This window comes from Nymphaea colorata, chromosome 11, assembly GCF_008831285.2.
Source record: "Nymphaea colorata isolate Beijing-Zhang1983 chromosome 11, ASM883128v2, whole genome shotgun sequence".
Taxonomy (NCBI): Eukaryota; Viridiplantae; Streptophyta; class Magnoliopsida; order Nymphaeales; family Nymphaeaceae; genus Nymphaea; species Nymphaea colorata.
In genome coordinates, this window is record NC_045148.1 from 18850739 (window position 1) to 18876278 (window position 25540).

Genomic DNA, 25540 nt, shown 5'->3' on the forward strand with positions numbered 1-25540 from the left:
AACTTCCCTCATAATTGCAACATTGTTGGTATTGGCGTTGTAGGTGAATCTTTTTTTGGGGAAATCTTTCGAAGGATCGAACCTTGCTGGCGGCCACTGCGCCTTAAAGATCAGGTGGGTCCGAAGTCACAGACCAACTTAATTAGCAACCTTTGGCTACGCGCTTTTACATTGCTTTCTGCTTTAGATTCGATAAGAGAAAAGAAAACCATGGATGCATGCTTAGCCACTAGTGCTACACACTTTTGAAAATTTAGTCCTTCCCTTTCTTATTTATATCCCAAATTGTGACATATAAATGGCTAGTTCAAGGCACAAACTTAGGTCCAAGCCACACCAATATCTCGGTCAAAGCATACAAAAAATTGAAAAAGGTGGCGTTTGGGGTCTCTCAAGTTCCACTTCCACGTATTAATTTAGAAAAAGGGAGCAAGATTCCTTTGATTTATTTAGAAAATTTTGATGAAGGCAAACTCTTATTACTAAGTCGCACAACGATGGCAACATGAAAAAGCTCAGGCAACAAAATGGCAGAAAGAACTTCAACTTGGCGAGTTGGCAGGGCCCAATAAAGAGTCGGACTCGAGTCAGGCTGGGTAAAACAGGTACCCGGCTCGATCCCCAGCCTTACTTGGAACCCTTCATATTCTCCTTGTAGCTCACCCAACTCTGTGATTGCATGTTTCGGCCCAAATATACGAGCGGAGGGCATTTCGTTTTTTTTCTTAAGAAAGTCAAAGGGTGCTTCAGTCATTTTACCAAAAAAAACCTTTTCAATTATTGCCCTTATGAAACAGTGTTTTTAAAATGGATACAGGGGTATTTTGGTCATTTCAAGCTTTAAGAACACAAAAATGTATAACCTTTCTCTGCACCCATCTTGGTGCCTCTTGACTAAATACGTGCGGGGACATGAGGAGACAACAAAGAGAAATTAGAAGGAAATACAAAGAAAAGGAGGATGTTGCAAGTTTCTTGGCTAATTTTAACTACTTATTGGATACTTCAGTTGCATGCATGAGTGCCATTGGGATCAAGTGAAACTTATGGAAGAAACCACTTGAGTGAAATGAGTGATATAGATGGTTATTTTGATCCTGAAACTTATGGAAAAGACTATTCATGGCATGACCATGTATCATTGCCTCTTGAATTTTTAGTACTAAATTTAACTCTTTTGACTTTGTCCCACTAATTTCCTCCATGTAAATACGTTGCAGCTGCTGGACATGTAAACTATGGTAAGCAACGAATATTCCTATATATAAAACAGTGTTGTTTTCACAACCCTGAGCTTTTTAAGTATTAACATATAACTCGTATGCATGCGGACGAGCCAAAGGTCAATTCTCATCAATTCAACCATGTAGATGCCCCATTTATGTTAAGCAGTTAATTTTGGTGAAAACAACTGGAGGCAATAAACTCTAAAAGGCACTGAACTACAGTCTGTAAGTATGTAATCGAGTTGCAGAGTTTGACGGGGCCCATATGATATAAAACGATAGGTTTGACCTTCCTTTATAATGTCCAAGGCGCCATTAATTGATGCTGCGTACTTGCCTTAATTTGAATCGTTATATATATATATATATATATATGTATATATATATATAGGTGTGTGTGCATATCTTTTCAAGTGAGCAAAAGGTAATCTCACCGCTCATGATAGATATATATATATACATATATTTTCGAGTGAACAAGAGAGAATTTTATCATCCAAGTGAAAGGATGAAGCCCTCCCATTCCTCCTGCATTGAGGTCCAAGCTACTTAGAGACCTGGGTGACCATACGTTATATTATTCAACTTAAGTGTCGCACTGCCGCCATTTGTAGTTTAAAGGAGTTCCATCCATAAGAATCGAACACGAACACTGATGACACGTCGATAGTAAGCCAACCAACTATGTTATACCTTTCGGGCCAAGAGCACTGCGGATATTATTTATTTTACCTGGAGAGAGACAGGTGTTGGAGGGAGAGTATGCCCAAAAAGTATCTAAATGTTTGGAATATGTGTTGCATGTTAGAGTCTAGTTGAGAACTCAATCTAAAAGCAAATTTTGTTTTTATTTTTTAGAAGGTGTTTGATAAAAAGAATATTATGTTCTTAAAATGTTCAAAAACAAGAATGCCATGTTTTTTTGTTGTTAAAGACGATACAAGGCGATTATGTCCAATGCTAAGATCGTGTTTTTACTGTTAGAATTCATGTTCTTGTAGTGCATATTTCAAAAATGCAGTGCTTTCTGTTTTGAAATATTATGTGACCATGTAGAACTATGAACACCATGCATAATATTTCTTAGAGCAAAACATGATATCCCTGTGGATTTTAGCCTCCATAAAATAAATTATTAATTCCCAAAGAACAGCGATATATGAAACTCGTTTTCAGTGTGATTTCAAAAGAGATAATTCGTCTTCTAAATACATTGATATGTTGTCCCTTAAAAATCTAGAAATTGAATAGTAGTACCCTTCGATAAAAATGTCTAGCTCTACCATTGTCAAGAATAAAAATGTACGAGCACCCTTGTGTGTTTGTTGGTCAAAAAGTCATGCAACGGATTGTCATCAGATTCCACGGAAAAAAAAAATGGAATATTTTGTAATGTTGTGTGCATAGGCCTCCTCCTCCACAAAACACTTCATTTCATAATTAAAACGTCTATTCCATGCCACCTCATAGACGGTATTTTTTTCCAAAACGTAGCATTCTGTCTCAATCTTTGAGATATATTTGCCCTTATGAACACCTGAGCGTGCCACACACGCTCTCCTTAATCAAACACACAACATGTCCTCTTGGGAAGACTCGATAGGACCAAGTCCTCTTGCCAAGACTCAGTCATGCCATTCTCTCTACGCTCTTATTCTCATCTCCACACAATGTTTTCAGATCTTTTTGATTCGAGTTGTCAGTGTACTTTTCTTAATAAATTGACAATTTAGCAAGAATAAATGGGTAACATACATTCGTCAACTAAAGTGTCATACTACCGCCATTTACAATTCAAAAAGTAGTACTTACAAGAATGACTAAGCTTTCATCTGCTACGGTAGGACCAAGTCCTCTTGCCAAGACTTCGTCATGCCATCCTCTCTACACTATCATTCCCATCTCCACACATTGCTACATGTTTTTAGATCTTTTCCGTTCGAGTTGCCAGTATACCCTCCTTAATAAATTGACAATTTAGCAAGAATAAATGTGTCATTCGGGTGAGCAGAAGCATACACTCGTCAACTAAAGTGTCATACTACCACTGTTTACAATTCAAAAAGTAGTACTTACAAGAATGACCAAGCTTTCATCGGCTACCAATATGATCAGTTATACTACGTCCATAAGACAAAAATAAATATTTCATATGCCAATTCCCATGAGAAAAAATGTAGTCCCTGTTCATGAAAGTATTCAAACGTGCCATAAGGATATGGTCAAGTAAAGTCTCAAGTTACAAAACATAGTCCACTTGAGAAGGGTGTGAGTCGGGTCATGTTCATACTTGTTCTTGTAGTCAAAGTCTTGAGTTACAAAACCAAGTCCCCTTGGAGAAAGGCGTGGGGTTTGGGTCATGTTCATACTTTTTCTGTAGTGCTGCTACTGATTTTATATTGATCTTCTCCCACCGCCCCCACTGCCCACATGCTGAGAGTGAGCCAGCGGAGTCCCCCCAAGCATCACGGGCCACAACTGGCTGTTTTCTTCCGTTTAAAATACGAAAAGATCTAGTGGGGAGCGGAGTTCCGGTCCCTCTTCCTGTTCTTGTCTCTTAGCTCTTGGACATTCCTTCGATGGGGCTCAGTAAACCTTTGCTCGAAGCCTCGAACTTATAGTGCTTAATCGCGTTTACCTCACGTCTTCTTCAGTCAGAGCGAAGAAGATTCAAAGCGAGGCACGAGCGATTTCGACTTGCTTCATCGCCAGCAGATGGCTCGTTGCTTCGAAATGAATTATGCGGCTGCAGCTGGCATCAGCTGCTACCGCCATGAAAATTTCATGATGGATGGTTTCTTAAAGAAAGAAAATTAATGAAGAAACGAGAAAGAGAGAGAGGGAGGCGCGCTCAAATGGGGGGAAGTATGAACGGTTCAGTGATGGGATGTGGGAACGTGGTGCGCGCGCAGGACGACGACGAGGACGAGGGCTACGGGGGATGAGGAGTGAGGAGGACGTGTCTTCTTCTTCTAGTCACGCGACGCGGTCGGCTTTCCTCTCCCTCTCTCCTCGTGGTCTCCCTCTCCGTCTCCTTTCACTCCGCTTTTGTCTGCTTTCCTCCCCTCGCTACAGGGATTGGTCGCTCTCTCTTCCCCCACCTCCTTTTACCCCCACCTTCTCTCCCTCTCTCTCTTTAAGTGGGTGCACTCCTTCGTTCCCCCTCCTCTCTCTCTGTCCTTATCTGATCTTGTTACCTTCATTCTGCTCTTCTGTAAACCCGTTCTGTCTTCTTTTTTTTTTGTGGAGCTACTCCTTGTTCCGGGACAGGGTTCTCTACTGACTCTACCCCTTGCTTCTGTTCTTCTTCCTCTTGGTTCTTGGTTTCTACTTTCTCGTATGTCATCATCTCTTTTCTCGAGGAGTTTTGTGGGTTAAATCGTGCTTGGAGCTCGAAGTTGCTTGTTTTGTAACCGGCGGGTTTGATCTTGGCGTTTTTTTCTCTTGTTTAACTCCGGAAATTTTTGCTGCCGTTTCCCGTTCGTCTGTTACCATCTAACCTGGAGGTCGAGCTCGAGGTGGAGCTCGTCTTCTTTTAGGGGTCTTTGCTTGGTAGCTGCCAAGAACTTTTGTTGCAACGGCAGGAAGGGAAGCAAGGTTTTTCGGGATGATTGGCCGGAAGAAGTTTGGCCGCGGTGGTTGTGATCCGAGTTCAGGTGAGCTAATAATCCCCCTGGTTGATGCTCAATTTTGAATCTTTTGGTCTTAAGCAGAAGTTTTCGAGGTGGGGAGGAAGGAATGGTCACGGAGGCGTCCTGGTTCCGCCTCGCCGGGCTCAATCATGTGGCTAGCGCTCTAAGAACGCCGTGGAAGAAGAGGCATGGCGGAGAGAAGGCGGTCGTCGGAGTGCTGGCCTTTGAGGTGGCCAGCCTCATGTCCAAGATCGTCCATCTCTGGAACTCCTTGTCGGAGAAGCAGATCGTTGGGCTCAGGGACGAGCTGCTGGCCCTAGAAGGCGTCAAGAAGCTCGTCTCTGAAAATGAGGAGTATCTCTTAGGCCTCGCCTGTGCTGAGATGATCGATAATTTGGCGTTTGTAGTTCGATCAATCTCCTTGCTAGGGAAGAAGTGTACCGACGTCGCCCTACAGGGGTTCGAGCACGTCTTCGATGATCTCGTCAAGAATGGTGTCGATCTCTGCAACTGGGAGTACACATTGAAGAAGATGGAGAAGAAGGCGAAGAAGATGGAAAGGCTGATTTCTCTCACGGCTAACCTCTACCAAGAATTGGAGGTCCTGTCCGAGCTCGAACAAGGAACGCGGAGGACGCCGGGAATGGATGATCCCAACAGGGGAAACACGCCCGAGTGCCAGAGGAAGGTTCAGTGGCAGAGGCAAGTGGTCAAGTATTTGAAGGAGAGCTCATTATGGAACAAGACCTTTGACGTGATCGTGAAGCTTCTGGCGAGGTCGGCCGTGACGACTCTGATGAGGATCAGGGAGGTATTTGGACTCGGCGACTACAATCTCCTGAATCCTTTTCTCGCTTCGAGATCAGATGATCCTCTAGCCTCCGGTTCATATCATCGCAGTGTCTCTGTGTCTGCAATAGCGCCATTGTGGTTCTCTTCAGAGATCAATTGGGCAAGGTTTTCTTCCGGCCCTCTCGGAAAGGCGGTCGCGAGATCCGGGCCGCTGCCTGGTTCCAGGTTGAGTGTTGAGCAGCAGCATCGCAACCAGAAGGAACACAGATATTTCTTTAGTCCTGCGACCAAGAATCTTGCTCCAAGCAGACCTTTCAGAGGGTGTGTTAGTGGGGGGATCGATACCTTGTCGATGGCCAGTGATTGTGGGAGTCCCCTTCCCAATGCTAGAGCTTGCAATGGCTCTCAGGTTAGAGAGAAAGATGGCCATTTTGGCTTCCAGAGCACGGGTAATTGCCTTTCTATCTTCAGTTCCAAGAGGAAGTTGCTGAGCCCTCCTCCATCGAGTCTTGGTGGTGCTGCTCTTGCGCTGCACTATGCAAATGTTATTATTCTGATAGAGAAAATGGCGCAATCCCCACATCTGATAGGGCCGGACGCAAGGAACGATCTGTACAGCATGCTTCCCTCAAGCGTAAGAGTTTCTCTGAGGTCGAGGCTAAAATCTTATGCCAACAATCTGATCACCTCGGTGTATGATCCTCCTCTTGCTGCAGAGTGGCGGGACGCTTTGGCGAGGATAATAGGATGGCTGGCGCCACTGGCTCACAACATGATCAAGTGGCAGTCGGAACGCAGCTTTGAGCAACAACATATTTGTTCCAAGACAAATGTTCTGCTTCTGCAGACGCTCTATTTTGCAGATAAGGAGAAGACTGAGTCTGCCATTACTGAGCTTCTTGTTGGTTTGAATTATCTTTGGAGGTTTCAGAGGGAACTAAATGCAAAAGCTTTGATAGAGTGCATGAGCAATGGAAGCTTTGATGACACCATGGACTCGAAGGCATAATGAGTTCCGCAGTTTGAAAAGTCTTGAGTTTAAAGGGTTTGCCTCGTTTTGTCATCTTCCACTTTGTTTTCCAAAAGCTGCATTACATTGGCCCTGATGAAGCTTCTGCAGTTACTTGGATGATAAAATTGTTCTGTGAGAACTGCTAGAAGCTCCAACACGCGACTGGCTCTTTCTTCCTACTATAGAGGGGTTGAGCACAGAGCCATTGAAGTTGAATATGTTCCTTGGTTAACCGCCAAGGAGGGCCGGACACTGTATCATAAAATGATTTGTTTGTCGTTGTGAATAGCCAACAAATCACTTGGAGATGTGTTTTAGGATCTGTGACGTGAATTGACGTCCAAAATTTGAAGGGGGGTTTGAGGAAAGAATTTTCATCCTGGTAGCTGCACATAGACGTACTGTTAAGAGTGGGAAAGACGAAGAAAAGTGTTCTTCTGGGGCAACTGATCTCGATGGTATGAAATGAAACACGTTGTACCGTAAGAGCGAGAAAGATGAACAAGAGTATGCTTCTAGAGCAACTCTGCTTGTCTGCTGATCTCGATGGGATGAAATGAAACAAGCCACAATCCGAGTTTTCCTGTCAACTTTTGCCCATTACTTTGGCAGGCTTAGTCCCTGTCAGTTGCAGATTATGCTTGAATTCATAGTTTCTAGCTCCAACTGCCATGATTGTAAAAGAATTGCGTTGCTCAAATTTGTTGATTCACTGGAAAGTTCGTTACATTAAAGAAAAGAATTTCTTTCTGATTACAAAGTAGTAAGAACATGTTCTCAAGGCTCTATGATTGTCTTGTTTTTCTTCAATATACTGCAGTTGCAGATTACTACAAAAATCTCCCTCAGGTTTAGTGGAATATGCAAAACTGCACTCTGGTCTTAGCGGTTCTTAGTAAAGAATCTTTGACATATGAACCCTGTGGTTCGTGTTCACCATCCTTTCATTTCCCCTCCTGCAGACCAGTATGGTCGAATTCCAACATTTCCTGCCTCATCTGTAGGGTCTTTTTCATATCTGCACTAACCACCCTGCAGGTACTTCAATTATTCGCAATTGTTCTGTATTATTGCAGACAGTTAAACTTATCTAAGATTGTCTCATGGCCAATGTAAAGCTATCATATGTTCTTGTTGCCAAAGCTGGAATCGGTCTGTCTTCGGCATCCGATGCGTTGACAGCTATGGAAGTGCAGATGCTCTGGTGGTACAATTCTAGCCCTCGTTGATGACAATGGTGGGAACTGATTCTTTGTCATGTGCATGACAAATAATTTGCCATTGGAGAATTATTTTCTCCTCTTGAGCTTCTCCATTGCTTTTTGTTTGTTTTATCATTCACGTGCATGTTCGTTCTGTATCTACTCTGCTTGAAAAGGGTTTTCAGGTTAGGTTTTGTCAGATTCGTTCTTGAGTCATCCTTCCATTTGATGGCAATGCTGATCAGGTTGGATCTTCTCTTCAGTTTTTTGTGTAGGTTCAACCAAAATTTTGAGGTATGGGTATGCATTTTTTAACAAATCCAAGTTACAATAAATTAGAACCTGGCTCGATCCGGAGATCCTAACTTTACTCTTAACTAGATATCCTGAGATATCAAATGTTGATGATCTTCTAATCTGCGGCTTTCTTGTGCGAACTTCGTGTTAATAGGTATTCATCTTAACATGAGCTTACTGCCAAACTGAAAAAATGTTTGTTAAAGAATAAGCAAATGTCAAGTTTCATGGTGGCCATTACGGTCCTACTCCTAGTAAAACCAATTCTTGTTGGAAAGACCTAGTCAGTGTTTGGATGACACTGAAAACAGTTTTTTTTTGAATGTTTGGATGACACCAAACTAGGTTAAATCATTTCTGAGAAAACCTGGTTTTCAAAAAGATTCAGAATAAGTGGTTTGATGATAACATTTAACAGTCCCAACAAGCTGATTTGGTGAGAAAATCTACGTTATACTGTTTAAATTGAAACAAACAACTGCTAGCTATGGAAAACAAAGATTCCAAATTGCTAAACTGATATAAGGACAAAACTAGTACAAAAAGATAGCGTAAAAGGTGCGTACGAAACGTAGAGAAATCCAAAACGAAAGGGGTAAAAAAACCATGGGCAGGAGTTCCCACTATCATCTCAAATGGAATCAATTTACCGGTACTAAAATGTCTCCTGTTTTCAATTATAAAAGGTAATGCAAAAGATGATTCTTTTTCCTCTAGTCATTGTCCTTTCATACTCGCATCAACATACTTGATTCCTGAGTGATAAGTTGAATTCTTAACCAAATGAGCATTTTGTTTATTACAATGCAACACATTGAAATTCTAGTGACTTGCTGCACATTATGCCACTCGCTCGCTGGCTAAACCACTTGGGAAATCTCTCCATGGGGGCATTTATATTCTCTAATGAAAAGAGAAAAACAAAAATTGATTATAAAGCATATTTAAAAGAAATTGTTAGGAAGGCTTTTACGGTCACCACTGTTAGTTTAACTTATGAAACAACAAACTTTGTTAAATTTACAGGTATCTCTAATTAAACAAGGGTTCTGCCAACATAACTAGCAACAATATAGAAAGGGTTTTCTTAAGCATCAGTGAGGTGTTGCTCATCATGGCCAAAACTCTGCAAAAGCAATCGTTCAAGAGAAAAATAGAATAAGAAAACTCCAAAAGCAAGAAGGAAATCACCACCGGTGCTGCTGCCAACCATCCTCCTCCATCTTCACCCCCTCTCTCTCTCTCTCAATGCACCCACGCACCGCCATGCACACAGTTGTTGGTGGCGGGTTTGGAAACAGTGCAATAATCATATGTTCAGGAAAACAACAACGAATGTTGTTTCAGTTGGATGCATTGTGAAGGCAGATGTCTACTGTAACACCCCAAATGTTTAGTCTCGTATCGAAGATTATGAGGGATCTTCAAGGGCTTCTAAAGGGAGGCTATTAATGAGATGATTATCCTGGTTCTTAGCCTTTTTAGGGTTGGAACCGAAACTGCTAGGGAGCGGGTTGGGATCCGTCGAACCAGAGGCTCGAGCCCGAGAGTCGGTTGAGTTGTTACAGTGGTATCAGAGCCGGTTCAACACTCGGACCTGGGGTCCCACACGCGCGGACGCGTGTGCCTTAAGGGGGTGGATTGTAACACCCCAGATGTTTAGTCCCATATCGAATATTATAAGGGATCTTCAATGGCTTATAAAGGGAGGCTATTAATGAGATGATTGTCCTGGTTCCTAGTCTTTTTAGGATTGAAACCGAAACTGCTAGGGAGCGGGTTGGGATCCGCCGAACCAGAGGCCCGAGCCCGAGAGTGGGTCGGGTTGTTACATCTACCACATCCAGTTCGATGCATTGTGAAGACAGATGTCTACCACATCTACCTTACTCTTTGGATTGAGATTGGCCTCAAGATGAATTCTACCCCTTACTAATTCTCTCTCTCTCCCCCCTCCCCTTTCCTCCTCTTGTTTTTGGTTATTGCTCTTGCTTTCTTTGCTAATGTTTTTGATTTGTCATTTTCATCTTTTCTCTTTTGATACTATTGCTTGGTGATGCCTTGTCACTACATTTGTATTCTCTCTCTCTCTCTCTCTCTCTCTACCAATGCAGCCACACAGCACGTTAGTCGTTGATGTGTTTCTCTTCTTCTCTTGCCGAATTTGCGCCATGAGCACCATGCACTTAGAGCTTTATCCTCTTTTCTGTTTTTGTAGAATGAACAAGGCACCTGACAATGCCCTTTTCTCTTTTCATCCGGCCTTACTCAAATGAGCAGCGAGGGTCAGGTCCTCTATTGAGGCTGGGCCTTACCAACAACTTGTCTTAAGATTTTTTTTTTTTTGAGCTTTATTTATGAATTTTTTGAGATGGAACTGGTAATCCTTGGGGTATCTCTTTCTCCTTGTTTGATCTTGAAATTCAGATTGCAAAGGGTTGTAGAAATCCTAATCTCTCCAAATGGGTTTCGTAATAATAAACTAAACTATGTATGAAAATATCCCATTATAAATCCTTTTCATTTAAGCTCAAACTTGTTCACTGAATGAGTCGAGCTACCAATCGAGCTAAGGCAACCCTAAACTATATGGTGTCCATTGAGTCGCTGAAGTTGTTAACTACGGTCTTACTATCTAAAGCCCCTAAAGGAGTCAACATCACAAGCACGATCACAATGCACCAAAACCCTAAACCCTAATGTTGTAGCAAACATCTATTTTGTATTTGCAAATAATTGCATCAACATTAAATGCACTTGCTAAGTATGTGCTAGTTGCATTCCTGGTCCAATCATCTTACTCAAATTAAGTACTAGTTTCAATCTCAAAAACAAGGTAGAAGGGACCAAGTAAGGCACCTTTAAGCTCTAACTCTGTTCATTAATTCATTTTAGTGGCCCGAGCCTAGTTTCAGTTTACAAAATCTACATAGGCTTCTTCAAGCTTGGCTCATCAAGTATGTAAGGCAGCTAGCATGATCTAGTTGATGAAACCATACGACAAATTCAACTTGATAACACAAGCTTGTTCATTTAGCTCGCGAGTTTACTTGAAATCTTACCAAATGAGCTTGATTTAACTCAACACAAAAAACTATTAAATCACAGCCACTAAGGAGCTGCTCCAAGGGGCATAGCATAGTTGGTCGACTTAAAAGACATGCAGACGACACGTTAACAGTTCAGTTATCATGAGTGCTATTGCTTTGGACTAGAAATGATTACATGTGTGACACTCAAGTAGAAATGTCACCCAGGTCCCAAAATAGCACTAAACCCTGAAATGAAGTGACTCCATAACTATTACGAGCTGCTCCAAGGGGCTTAGCATAGTTGGTCGACTTTTAGATGACGTGTTGTTCAGTTCAATTCTCATGGGTGCTATCCCTTTGGAATACAAATGATTACATGCGTAACACTCAAGTAGAAATGTGTCCGATAAACCACCCTGGTCTGAAAGTAACACTAAGCCCTGAAATGAATTGACTTTACCTCTTCCATACCACCAACACGACCACTACATGCTAATGAAACATAACCATTCGAACTCAATTCACGAGCCATCTCGAACCAAGTCGCCCACAGCTCATTAGCTTGTCAAACCAACCTGGTCCGCTAGAAGCCCTACTAAGCGAGGCCGACCAGGGTGAGTACGTAAAAGTAACCGTTACTTCTCCACTGAAGATGCATGCACGCACGCACGCACGCAGTGGGTGTGTGAGGGTCCTGGGGAAGGACTTGAAAAATGGCGCGAGCAGGAAGGAAACATTTCCCGCCACCGGACCGACGCCACACCCCCCTCTTTTTGATTTCTAAGCGCCCTGTCCCTTATTTCTCGTTATTTATATTTTTAAAAAGGATAAAAAAACCACAGGGACAGTCCCATCTTTTTTCTCGCAAGTACACTCGCCAATTAAATGACTTCTATGTCCTCCCCACGCGCCATGATTTGTGATCCGGACGACCGTCTTTCTTTTCTTTAACCTTTTCGTTCGTATTCGGATCTCTGGACCCGAGCTCCGTATCCACGTTGCTCGTGGCTGCTAACTTGGACTTCGGGTCCTTTGTACTTTTCAAATCTCCGTGTCTTTGGCTGTGAGTTTTCCATATGGAGGATGAATTGATAAGAACCCCCACCGAATATTCGTGTGGTGGATCTTAGATCCAGTATTTGATCCATCGTTATTGGTTTGAGGAATATCTTCTCGTGTTTGGGGTACATGATCAATTAGGACAATTTTAGGTGGTGGGAAAAGGCTTTTGGTGGATCCAAATCCACTTGTGGGGGGCTCTCATGATCCAAGTTATAACAGAACAGGTTCTATATCCAACAATTTGAACTTATGCCCTCAAATTCATACCGGTGATGTTCTTAGGACACCTACATGGTTTAGGTTCATCTCGGATGTTGGATCCATCATTCTCGAAGACCCGTTAATAAAATATGGATCCAAAATTTTGAATCAAATTACACAGCCAAATCCGAACATAATGGAGGTGTTTGGATGACACCCTCCTCTAACCCGGTTTTGTAAATGATAATCAAGTTTTTTTTAATGAGTTTTATGATTTTTTTGTTTGTTTGTTTAGGCAACACATATAAAATATAAAACCTGGTTTTTGAATAACTTAAAAGGAGAATATGTTATTCACCTTTTTTTTTTTTTTCAAAACCCGGTTTGCTTCAAACCAAGTTTTGATGGCACCTAAACACTCAAAAAATCTGGTTTTAAATAGGAATTCGAACAATAACAACACCATAGAAAGGTAGTCGGATATGGATGTTGGTGGTATTAAGTCCTTTATCTGGATCTAAATCCAAATCCTGATCTAATCAAGCTAAATACCTGCGGTTGAGTCGGCATCACGATCCATAGACCCGACCCGTTTATATCTTATTGTTCATCCTCAAATAAGTCATTTACTGAATGTCAGGGGCATAAAAGTCAGAATGAAAATTAATGTGATTTTCTTTTATGAGTTATATTGTAGATGAGAAGTGGGAAAAGGAAAAGGGTAGGAGAGGGCCATTAGGGCATAGGGGAAGGAAGAGGATGGTGTGCAGAAGGCCGAAAAGGTAGGCGAATAAAAGGGAGAAGAAGGAAAAAGAGAAGGTAGACGCACCTCTCTCTCTATCTTCTGCTTCTTCTTCTTCTTCGATCTTCTTCATCCTCTTTTGGTCGATTCCCAGATTTAATGGGTGGTTAGAGTAACCGCAATTCAGGTAATCCATCGACTCCTACTTCCTCCTTTTCATCGTCTTTCATTTTTTGTGATCTTCTTTTTGAGGTTTGTGTTTCACAGATTGGTCTATCTTTGTTTCTTCTGCTTCTGTTCTCACTGAGAATGGTGTTAACGGTGAAGGTTTTGAATTAGGGTACCGGAGTATCCGAAGTGTTTTCTTGCTGTAGTTTGGAGATTGGGAAGTCCGTCGGTTTTCGTCTGCGAACACGCGAAGTGGAAGCCCTGATTTGGTGGTAGGGTTTAGATCGGATGGATTCGGGGAATGGCATGGCTGCCGGCAGGAAGCGGGAGAGAGGCAGCGGGGAAGAGTTGAAGGGGGTGGCGTCGGTCGAGGGCAAGGGGCGGGCGGAGCGACGTGGCCGTAGGTTTGTCGGTGGATATGTTATGAAGGATTTTCCTGGGCACGGAGTCTTTCTAGGGAAGGTGGTCTCCTTCGGGGCTGGGTTGTACAAGGTTTGGTACGAGGATGGGGACTGCGAAGAACTGGATTATGATGAACTCTGCAGAATTTCCGTGGAGAAAAGTGAGTTCGATGAGGCGATAATGAGTAGAAAAAAAAGTTTGGATCAGTTGGTTTATTCGGGCAAGTTGGTTAATGCTACTCCTGGTGGTCGAGGCAGACGCAAGGCTATGGTTTCACATCCAGGTTTGGGCGATGAAAGTTCGAGAAGTGGTTTTAACTCTGAACCTGAATCTATGGTTGTAGATAGAGCAGAAGAAGTCCTTTCTAATGATGGAAGGCCTGGTAGGAAACGCAAGCGACGGAAGGTGGCCGATAAGGCAGACACAAAAGTCGGTACGGTGTTGGAGGACCGACAGGTAGAACTGCAAAGTAGATGTTCTACCAATTTTGAAATTGATTCCTCGGTGATCCTAGAGAAGACTGCTTCGATGCCTACATCTCCTTGTGGACCTTTGGTATATACAGATGGTGGTACTCGTGCATTTTCAGATGGAAGGTCTGAACATTGTGTTGATAGAGAAGCTGATTCATATAGTGATTCTTGTGAGTCTGAAGATCCTGTTAACGGAAACACATCGCCTGTTGACAGTGAGATAGTCCTTCCACCGCCTCCTTCTTTGCCTCCATCTTCTACCGATATAGATGTCCCACTTGAATCGATTGCAGAACTCTTTTCTGTTTACAATTTCCTTCGGTCATTTAGCCGTCAGCTGTTTTTGAGTCCCTTCAGTTTCAACGAGTTTGTGGCTTCACTTAGTTTTGGTTCTGCCAACTCCATCCTTGATGCTGTTCATGTGTCCCTCCTGCGGGCTTTGAAGCGTCATCTTGAAACACTCTCTTCCAAGGGAAATGTTCTTGAATCAAGAATTTTGAGGTATGTTACGTTTTGTTTTTGGAATTTCCTTCCATGGATTTGGCTTTCTTTTTGCACTTACTAAGTAGTGATTAGTCATGGTTGTTGTATGATTTGCACGGGCAATCCGTTGAACGCTTTGTGCAGTCCCTGGAATAAGTTGAATACAGCCTTATCTCTTGTGAAAAGCCTGATCAACTTGTTTCATATGCCAATGCCTCATGTACTAAGTTCAATAACTTAGAAGCCATTTTCTTTAACCAGTCTAGATCTTTGCTCATGTTCATGTGCTCTTGCTAAAAATATTTCATTGCCGTTACTATTGAAAATGTCATTTGCAGACACCTTGATTGGAGCCTTTTAGATGCATTGACTTGGCCAGTTTTTTTAGCTGAATATCTTTTGGTATCTGGAGCTATATCTAAAATGAAGATGAAGATTACTGGTGCCAATTTTTTAGATGGAGAATACTATGCTTCATCTGTGTCCACAAAACTGAGAATCCTGCAAATCCTCTGTGATGATGTTGTCATATCTGCAGAGTTAATGGCTGAGCTAGATATGCGTGCGGAGAAAGAAACCTTGAAAGAAAATGATGCTGATCCAAGTTGTCCTACAGAAGGCAGTTTCGCAGATGTTTATCCTGAGCGAGCAAACTGTCCTTCTGTTAGGTTAGATACTCCAGGTTGCACTGTTAATAGTGTTTATTCTTCTCAACATCCTTCTAAGGTGTCGTGTTATTCCAACTCCTTAGATGGGAAGGCTGATATTCCAGTTGTTGACACGGAAAATACTGCCCATGATGGAAATAGCGATGAATGCTGCCTTTGCGGCATGGATGGGATGCTGGTTTGCTGTGATGGATGCCCTTCTGCATATCATTCACGATGTGTAGGTATAAATAAAGCTTATTTACCAGAAGGATCGTGGTTTTGCCCAGAGTGTGTTGTGGATAAGATGGGATCTACTTCATCACGTATAGGGAAGGGTTTAGCTGGTGCTGAGCTCTTTGGCGTTGATCCTTATGGCCGTGCATATTTTGGCACATGCAATTATCTACTAGTGTAAGCTTTCTAGATCTCTTTTTCTCTCTTGACTCTTCCTTAAGTCTATACATGTTCCAAAATCTTACTTTCGACTGCTGTTGTACATGCTTATCTTTTTTCCTATGCATTCGCATCTTTGATTTTATCAGCTATGCTTCATTAAATAATTTTAATTTTACCTTTTCATAACCCATGAAATATTTATCGGACAGGTTCTGGAGATAGTAGTTTCCATGGGACAAAGTAATATTACTGGAAGACGGGACCTATTAGTACAGCATAAAAAAAATGTTGAACAAGAAAAAAAAGAAAAATTAAGAAATAGAAGATAATACAAAAAGAAGAAGAAGAAGAAGAGCGAAATATCTGTTCAGGGCAACCTGAAAAGTTTGGGTCAATTTGCTGACCCTAAATTAGTTCAGTTGGGTTTGGTGGATCAGGTCGAGTGGTCTTGTCCAGTATAACCTGTTGAGATTTAGATATTATTTGTGTAAGACATTTGATTGGCCTACAGTTTCAATGGAGGCTTGAATCTGATGCCTGAGAGTATGATCTTTCAACAGTGTGCCAACCAGTAAGTTGGTAACCAATCTGTTGAATTTTCAAGTTGTTATAGATATGCAGGATGCCGTTTAATAGACACTAGTGTTCGACTTACCAGGATCACATTCTGTGCAGACTGTTTGTTCGTACTCAATCTTCAGTTGGGTGAGAAGTTGGTCGTTGTCTTCCTAAAGTGAAAGCTTATTGACTTTTTTAGTTTGATTTATTTCACATTGGAGCGGGAAGCCCAATTCTGACTCCTTGGACAACATGAGGTTAGGCTGATTAGTTATATTCGGGGTACAAACTCATTTAACCCTGTTTGCTCCAGTAGCTTCTGCTATAATTTGTGATATGTTATCTCGTTCTACTGGAGAGATCCTATTCCAGGTTCATTCAGGTTTGAGTCTTTTGAGAAAATTGAATATTGGTTATTTGGTTAGTTTTCTTTTTTGTTTTTGAGTTTTTGTTTAAGAACTTGAACCATGTTGCTTTTTTTTTTTTTAAACTGACAGTGCTTATTTGGTATTATATGAAATGTTTCAACATTGCGAATTTACTGCTAGTGGATAGAGCAATGTTATCCGTATCGTACGATATGGACGCGTATCGTACGATACGTATCGTATAGGTCAAAGAAACCTATACGATATGTGTTTGATAAGCGATACGTGTCCGTATCGTACATGTATCGTACGATACGGGTTAAAACACTTTTTTTTTTTATTTTTGAAAGTTTAAACACTCCTCCCTCTCTCACTTCTTATATTTAAAGACTCCAAGAGACATAGGAGGGAGAGATTTTGCTCATTTTCATAAAAAATAACCGAGGATTCATTGATTTGAGAGATATTATCGTTGAATCATGAAAGATTATAACTATATGTTTTAAACTGTGATGTAATCTAAGTCCTAAAACTCCAAGTCTTAAGGCTCTAAGTCCTAAGATTCTGTAAAATTTTCAAGTTTAAAATTGTGATGGATGCTTATTATGTTATTTTGTATATCTAATTTATTATTTTTGAGTGTGTTGTTGATATACATGAATGTTTCTTATGTATGATGATCTTTTTTATATTTGAATATGTTTTTCTTGATTTCTATTTTTTGTTCATTTTTTCAGATTTTTAATGATTTTTCTCTATTTTTTCTGATTTTTAAATATTTTTAAAAATTAAAAAATTAATTTTACGCTATGCTACATTTGCGATACGTTACGATACGGGGTATAGGTCGGCCCGACCGATACACGATACGCTGCGCCTTTTATAACGTTGGGATAGAGTCTTGCTGGATTACGTAATTGAAAAGCCATTTATACGCCAATGTGCTTTAGACATTATTTATGTACATAAACGTTTTTTTTTTTTGTTTTTTGTTTTTCCTGCTGTGGTAGAAGGACTAATTTGGATAATTGTGGGTGCCTGGATGATGGTCTCTCTTAAATATGTATACTTGTTATGGATTTTCCGTCTATTATTATTTTTCTCACTGTACGGATATTACAGACTTGAAGATTCATTAAATCAAGAGACACCTTTGAGATATTACAATGTGGATGATATTCCAGCTATCCTTACAGCACTTTGTTTGTCTGAGCAATATTCTTCCATGTACTCTGGTATATGTAAAGGAATTTCTCAATATTGGGAGATTTCACCACCCTTGGGAAAGGCATTGAATTTAGTAAACGGTTTTGCTAGTTTGGGCACTCAAGCTGAAAAGGAAGATGTCAATAGAACTGCAATTGCTGCTGAACAAAATGCTTTAATCTCGACTAAGGTGGAGATTGATAGTTACAGAAACCATATGTCTGAAAGTCTTAATACCCACAAGGCATTAGTGGATCATCAATATGCCTGCAATGGGAGTGGGGGTTATGGTTCCTCCATGGATTCATTGAGTAGGGGTGATCTTTCAGGCGTCCAGCAATCTGTTGGTGGGACTTGTGGAGAGCCTGTTAAAGAGGAATCTGTGGCTTCAGAAGTTAGGGTCCACAGGACATTTGATCAATTTGTTGATGACAATGCATTTCAAATAAGTAATCCTACCATTGATGAATATCAAAATCTCAAAGTGGATCCTGTGACAGCTGTTTCTGTTCACTTGCCAACTGACGGCTTCTGTCAATATCAGCAGCAAGAAGACAAAATACCAATCATGATGGGGTCAGCTACATGTGCATCTGGAAGTCAAGTGCGGCTTACTTGTGGTGCCAGAATGGTGAAATATGTTACTTTGGGGGGATCATATCAGAAGGTTGACTTTGTGCCTAGTTCCTACACAAACCAGTACATCCATGGTGATATTGCAGCCTCTGCTGCTGCTAATCTGGCTATTATTGCTGCTGAGGACAACAAAAACTCTAGTAATAATGCTTCTTCTAATCCTAGAAAATTTGCTTCTTCAAATATTGCGTTGCAAATGAAAGCATTCTTGGGAGCAGCAACCTACTTCTTTTGGCCTGGTTTGGAGAAGAAGTCTACAGAGATTCCTAGGGATAGATGTGGATGGTGTATCTCATGCCAATTTGCTGTGAACAATAGTAACTATAGGAAAGGATGCCTGTTAAATGCTGCTACCTTGAATTCAGTGAAAGGAGCCTCAAAGGTTCTTGGTGGTGGCCCCCGTCCTGTTAAGAATAATGTGGGTCCTATTGTGGCAGTTGCTGCCTATGTTCTACATATTGAGGAAAGCTTACATGGCCTAATAACTGGTCCATGGTTAGCTGCAGCTTACAGGAGGCAATGGCGAAAGCAAGTTGAGCAAGCATCTAGCTGCAGCAACCTAAAGTTTCTTTTGCTTGAGGTATGTTTTCTTGTAGTGTGTTGAGTAAGTCATACAATGGGCATCTTTGATGTGACTGCAAGGTAGATTAAGATTCAAATACAGTTGCCTCTTTTGCGTTAAATTTTTTAGAAGTAATAATATGCTGGAGACAGTGATGACTTTTTCCCTAAACTGTGAAAACATGGTTGTGCTGTAATATTCTACCCTATACTAGGTACAAGAATAAAGCACTTGTAGCACTTCTCTTTAGGTGAATTAATGCTGACAAATTGGTTATTGGAGACGTGCCCTTGGGGTTAGATATCACTTATTGAAGTTCTACTCTACATGTTGAATCAATTTTTATTTTTTCTAACTTTATGAATATTCTTTACTTGATACATTTGAATTTTGTTGAGACAAAATTAAGCCCTTTATGCGTACTTTGTAGTTCGTAGTCTTGCCATATATTAAGAAATTATCTCGATAGCTGTTTGTTTGCTTAACTTTTTATGGTTTTTGGATATGGTTCACAGTCATAAATGTGGTTCTCAGGCTTTGGGGTATTTGTTGGCAATATTGCTTTCACAGCGAAATTTTGGGTTCAAAAATGAGAATGATAAAAATAATAGAAAAATGGTAATATTAAGAGATTCTTACTGATTTTTTCAGGAACATATCAATGAAGATTTGAAGTGATTATCAAAGTTTCGGAATAAACAAAAATGAAAATGGACATTAAAACTGTAAAAAGGTTTATCTGTTAATAAAAATGGAAATTGCGAGAGATATTTTGTGACAATTTTTTTGAAAAAAACCTAGATTTATCTGTTACATTTATCTTGTTTTGACATAAAATGATATTTTTGGAATATGTCTGATGTTTATGACTTTGATATGTTCATAGTTTTATCCACTAATTTAACTGGGAAGTGTGCTTGCTTTTCGCATGTCATTCTAGTGGCTGTTTTTACTTTACTTCATCCCCTCACTATTTTGCATGTCCTCATATGAATATTTTGTTGCTTGGGTGATTACAGTTAGAGCAACATGACAGTTATCAACTGCATTCAGATTTTACACACACACATATATAGTGTGTGCGTGCCATAGCGCGATAGTTATCATGCTGTTTTTAGAAAATGATATATTAATATAAGAAAAGAGAAACTTTAAATTAAATTATTTATCATCATGTTTATCAACATTAAAACATTAATTATCTAGTTATTTTTAGGTGTTATGAATTTCTCATTCATTTTATTTTTATCTATTTTTTAGGATTTTGAAGAAAATTTCCAAAATTTTCTCTAGAAAAACAACTTTGCCGCTGTTGAGAACCTGCGAACGACGTAGGTACACACACTGACATACAAACACACACACACACACAAATATATATGCCATCACGTTTTCCCAACCATATATTTTGAAAAATTTCCAGATGCTTGCTGTTAGATTTGACACTTTTTAGTAGTAAAGAATCCAAGGAAATAGTGATCATATCAACTGTGAACCAAACATCATATAAATGCGATGGTTGGTTGAAATCTAAAAAAGAATTGTTCTTTTATGATATCCAAGTTGGATAAGTGCTGATTTTCACAGTATTTTTTAGTAAAATGACTAATATTCAGGCTTCAGCAAGTCTGCAAGGTTGGTTCATTTGCTGAGCTATCTAATGAGGTGTTTATGACTTTATGTTGCAGCAATGGCTGATAGTTCTTTGAATTGGGTTGGACCAAGGTATTCTTTATGATTACCTGAACCTAGTGGTGAAGGCATATTCACTTACAGGTCATTTGTTTCGGAGTTTCCAATTTGGTTAATAAGGAGTCCAGCCTGACCACTTTCTTTTTCTTTTTCTTTTTTTTTTCTGAAGAGAGAAAGTGGGTACAAAAAGGGTGAAATTATCTGAAACCAGACCTAGATTAGACTAGTTGGATTGAAATTGGTGGTTAAACTGGTCTACGCAAGCAATTTAATTGGATATGTTGGTTATTTAATTATAATTCTCTCTCTGTCAATGGTTAATTGACGAGGTCTATATGAAATGGTCTCACTATATTATTTGCAGCTGGAGAAGAATATACGTCTTGTAGCATTTTCTGGTTCTTGGATTAAACAAGCAGATGATTGGTCGGCCGAGGCTTCAGCAAAGGAGAAATCTGTCATTTCTGTTCGACCAACTCAAAAGCATGGTCCAGGTAGAAGGGGCAAAAGAAGTTCAGGAGCTTCCGGAAGCACATATGACTCTACCGAATCCAATTCAAATGATTTTCACTGGTGGTGTGGGGGAAGTTTATCCAAGCAGGTATTGCAGAAAGGGGTTTTGCCTTCTGTTAGAGCAAAAAAGGCAGCTAGGCAAGGTACTTTCATTTTAATGCATTTTTCAAGCATCAATCCTTTTCTTCTCCTCATCATCCATTTCTTTGTTTTATTTCGACAAGCAAATAACCTGCTCATATACAGGTGGTTTTCAGAGGATACCTGGTGTCTTTTACTCTGAAAGTGCTGACATTCCGAGAAGAAGCAGGTGTATTGCTTGGAGATCTGCAGTTGAAATGGTAAAGAGTATATCTCAGCTGGCGCTGCAGGTATATATGTTTTTTTCTCTTTGAGTGTTCAACCCAGTATTAGGTGTCGATGTAAGTATTTCTAATGCAGTCAAACTGAACTATGTAACAGGTCAGATACCTTGATGCTCACATTAGGTGGAATGATCTCCATCGGCCTGAGCAGGTTCCTCAGGATGCGAAAGGGGCACAAGTGGAAGCTTTTGCTTTTAGTCGTGTAGTTTTATCTGCAAAAGCTGTTGTTAATAATGAAACAAGGTATATGCTAGATTTTAGGGCTCAGGGAGATCCTCCGGCACGGATTCTGAAGAATGTGATACAAGCTGATCAAGGCCAAGGTGGCAAGTGTAAATATTGGTTTTCTGAATATCATATTCCACTTTACCTCATTCAAGAATATGAAGGAAGGATTTGTCCAACTTCTACCAAGAAGCCCTTGATGTTGTCAAATAAGCATCAGATGAATCAGTCTATCTCATTCCACAAAGACATTTTTTCTTACCTCATTCAGAAACTGGACATGCCTGAGAGGCTCTTTTGCAAACAATGCCAGAAAGATCTGCTGCCAAAGTAAATTTGTTTCCTTGTACTTTGTTTCCTTAAGGATAAGCTATTTTTTTTATAATAAACTTGATTGAATTTGTTTGCTATTCCTGCAGGGTTCTTGTCAAATGTGGATCTTGTCAAGGTACAGATGGAAAATTATGTGGAAAGATTTATTATTGCCTGACACTGAAATGCTGATAGGATTATTTGTCAATCACTGTGAACTTTCCTGTGTCAGGTTCTTTTCATAAAGACTGACGATGGTGTTGATGGGATTATTTATAACTAACACTAGTCCTTCCTTTTTTAGGTTCTTTTCACAGAAACTGTGTAATGGTGACATCCATTATCGGGGAACAATTAGAGACTACAGTTACTTGCTATGCATGTTATGGCAATGAACAGAATAGACAAAACCACCTTGGCCAGGATTACTCTGGATCTGGTGTAGTTCAAGGACAGATGAACAGTTTGAATCGGCCATATTATCAACCTGCGAGACCATATATGAATCCCTTGGTACCTGCTCCATTTTCAAGCACTCAAATGCATACGGAGGCTACTGCTGCACCTACACGTCATCTAAAATCATGCAAGAAAGTTGGTGATTCTTCGACGTTCGGTCTTATATTGAAGAGAAATAAGACCCATAAGCCTGCTGTTGACTTTTGGAACAAAAATGTTCTACGTGGAGGGAACCAAAATGCTGATATGTCTACTGGACCTGTTTGTTCTCTCTGCCATAAGCCATACAATCCATCTCTTTTATATGTCAGATGTGAATTTTGTGAAAGTATGTTTACTAGAAACTGTTTTTCTGTTTGATGGGCACTGTCACATGTTCATGCAGTTTGTGCCCATCTATTTATGTTTTCTTTTCTTTTCTTTTAACATCTTTTTCTTCCCTGTTTCTGTGCAGATTGGTTTCACGGTGAGGCTGTCCAGCTTGTGGAAAGCCTTATTAATGACGTGATAGGATTTAAATGTTGTAGATGTCGAAAGAAGTGTGTGCCCATATGTCCATTTGCTGATGTTCAAACTAAAAAAAGGTGGAAAAGGAATGGAAAGCGAGGAGGCTGCGAAGAATTTTTGGCTGCACAAGAGCTGGAAGAAATGCCCAATGTAACTCTTGGAGACCACATGATATCTGTCGATGGCACTGAAGCTGAGGATGATCCGCTCCTTTTCTCTCTTGGAAAGGTTGAACCTGTTATTGACCAATCCTTTTCAGGGGTGTCCATTTTTGATAACTCTGGACAGGCATACAGAAGTCCACAAAAACTACCTGTCAGAAGGCGCCACATACAAGAAGAAAATGGATATCCAGATAATTATAGTCTTGCAGGTGCTCCAATGTACAGAGAAGAGAAGGGAAGCACCATGGAGTTTTCTCAGGTAGAGTGGCCATTTTCAGCTGCAAGCTATTGTGAGGATGAAGAGATGATGCTTGGTGATAACCTGGTTGATTGTGAAAATACTGCCCTTGATGATATGCAGTACGAGCCTCAAACGTACTTCTCACTCACAGAGTTGCTGGCATCTGAAGGCAATGAGGCTGAAAATACCACTAACGTGTCAATGGATGCAACGGACAACTGGCATACATACGCTTCCGCTTTTGAAACTAATGGAGTAGTCGATGCAGAAGGGTGCTTGCAACCTGGCGTTTCCCCTGACTCGTCTTTCTTGTTAGCTCCTTGTGGAATTTGTGCCCTCAGTGACCCAGCACCTGATGTCCCGTGCGAGATTTGTGGATTTCTAGTGCACAGTACGTGTCTGCCCTATGCCATTTCAGAGGATGGGTGGAAATGCGGATCCTGTGAAAGTTAAGGTTTTGCATAATTTTCTTATACTCGACAAATTTTGTTCGTCCACATTTCGTTTTCACAAGTAATAACAGTTCATTAGAGAAGGTCCGAACCAGTCGCAGACCTTTTAGATGCTTGCGATGGTGGATCAAAAGGCTTATTGTACAGCACAGGGGAATGGCAGTGATGTGAAGGAAAAAAAGAAAAAGAAAGAAAAAGCATATTGAAGTATTTACATATTTTTGGTGTTTGAAGTGCTCGATGCTTTTCAAGCACCGTATTTGTTATTGATCTACGTTCTGTCAGACCAAGACGGTTCTCTTCGAGAGACATCGATAAAATTGGAACCACCAAGACGATAGGGCTGTGCTGAAGGTTTCAGAGGCAATTTTTTCGTGTGGCGTAAAGGTTGTCACCTCTACACTTGTGTGTCGGTGAAAGCGTCGACTTGTAAATTAACAAGACTGGAGTCGAACATTCATGATACATTCCGTTCTTGTTCTTTCAAATTGTCAAAGGTGGTTGTCGCTTCTTATGCCTTTTCCTTTCCAGGTTTCATTTTCTCGTGCCTTCTTAGTTCTTATCTACCATGAAATGGTCCCAACAGGAGCTCTGCTTATGGCTGCCTGGTTATGGATCGAACCTTTTGTCTCATTTTTCAGGGGATGGACAAGTTGGGTAGGCAGCTCGCTTCCAGCTTGTGCAAACGGAGATGCACCCCAAGAATTGATTGAACTCATGATTTTCTCCTTGACCTGAAAATTTGAAGTCTAACCCTGGCAAGGTGGATTCTGTTTTCTCTTAGCACGATATCTTGAATGTTTGCTTAATCCATTCTTTGCCAATAAAAAGAAAAAATAACCCAACCCTATCTCCAGCTTTTGCTTGTATAACCTAGCTACACGCTTTCACGTGTCACTGTCATTTCTACATGTTTTCAAAAGAGGGGTTCGGGTTTACTAGTTTGACATCTTACTGATGAAGCTGGAGGACTAATTCCTTATTGTCTCTCTTCTATTTCAACTGATTATCCCTGCCTTTCTGCCTATCTGCTTATTTCGGTTTTCTGACGCCGGAAGTGGATAAGCCCACCGAAGCGGTCATTGGCCCTGACATCTGGGTACTAAAGGCAATCACAAGGTTCTTCATGCTCCTGATATGAGGTTGAGTCGCAAGCATGTTTATTCTAACTGGGCAAGCAACTGAGAAATGACATGAGACTTTCTCCCCATAATTTTGACCCATAAAGATATTATGTTGGACACTCTTGGCTTCTTTTTCCACACGGAAAATAGATCTGCATCAGCGCTGGAACTGAATTCTCCTTTGTATGCTCAATAAACCCAGCAGAAAGCTTTTAAGAATTTAAAATGAATGAGTTTTGTGGTGACTGGATTACCGTCTCTTCATATGTTTCTCATGGCCATGACGAAGCAACTTAGAGGACGGAGGTAATTGAGCTGTTGATGGCCGATGGTGAGAAAAAAAGCAGGAATGTCGATTACCAAGATTATAGTGGTAATGATTTCGA

General features: G+C 40.6%; 2 protein-coding genes across 5 annotated transcripts; both read left to right on the forward strand.

Annotated features, from left to right (window-relative positions):
* The first annotated feature begins 3814 nt into the window (after positions 1–3814).
* On the forward strand, positions 3815–7501 carry LOC116264516 (uncharacterized). Its single transcript, XM_031644791.2, has one exon. The coding sequence runs from the start codon at positions 4965–4967 to the stop codon at positions 6657–6659; it is 1695 nt and encodes a 564-aa protein (XP_031500651.1). The 5' UTR covers positions 3815–4964; the 3' UTR covers positions 6660–7501.
* A 5684-nt stretch (positions 7502–13185) lies between these two features.
* Positions 13186–24553, forward strand: LOC116263524 (DDT domain-containing protein PTM). 4 transcript variants are annotated; one of them, XM_031643262.2, is made up of 10 exons: positions 13186–13385; positions 13538–14742; positions 15063–15785; positions 17819–19118; positions 21157–21448; positions 21552–21676; positions 21768–22225; positions 22315–22343; positions 22512–22994; positions 23121–24553. In XM_031643262.2, exons 2-10 carry the CDS (start codon positions 13655–13657, stop codon positions 24029–24031), a joined length of 5409 nt encoding a protein of 1802 aa, XP_031499122.1. In that variant the 5' UTR covers positions 13186–13385; positions 13538–13654; the 3' UTR covers positions 24032–24553. The 4 variants fall into 4 exon arrangements, with proteins under 4 accessions (XP_031499122.1, XP_049936420.1, XP_049936419.1 ...); XM_050080463.1 differs by having other exon boundaries at positions 13466–14742; positions 23121–24246; XM_050080462.1 differs by having other exon boundaries at positions 13526–14742; positions 23121–24246.
* Positions 24554–25540: the final 987 nt, after the last annotated feature.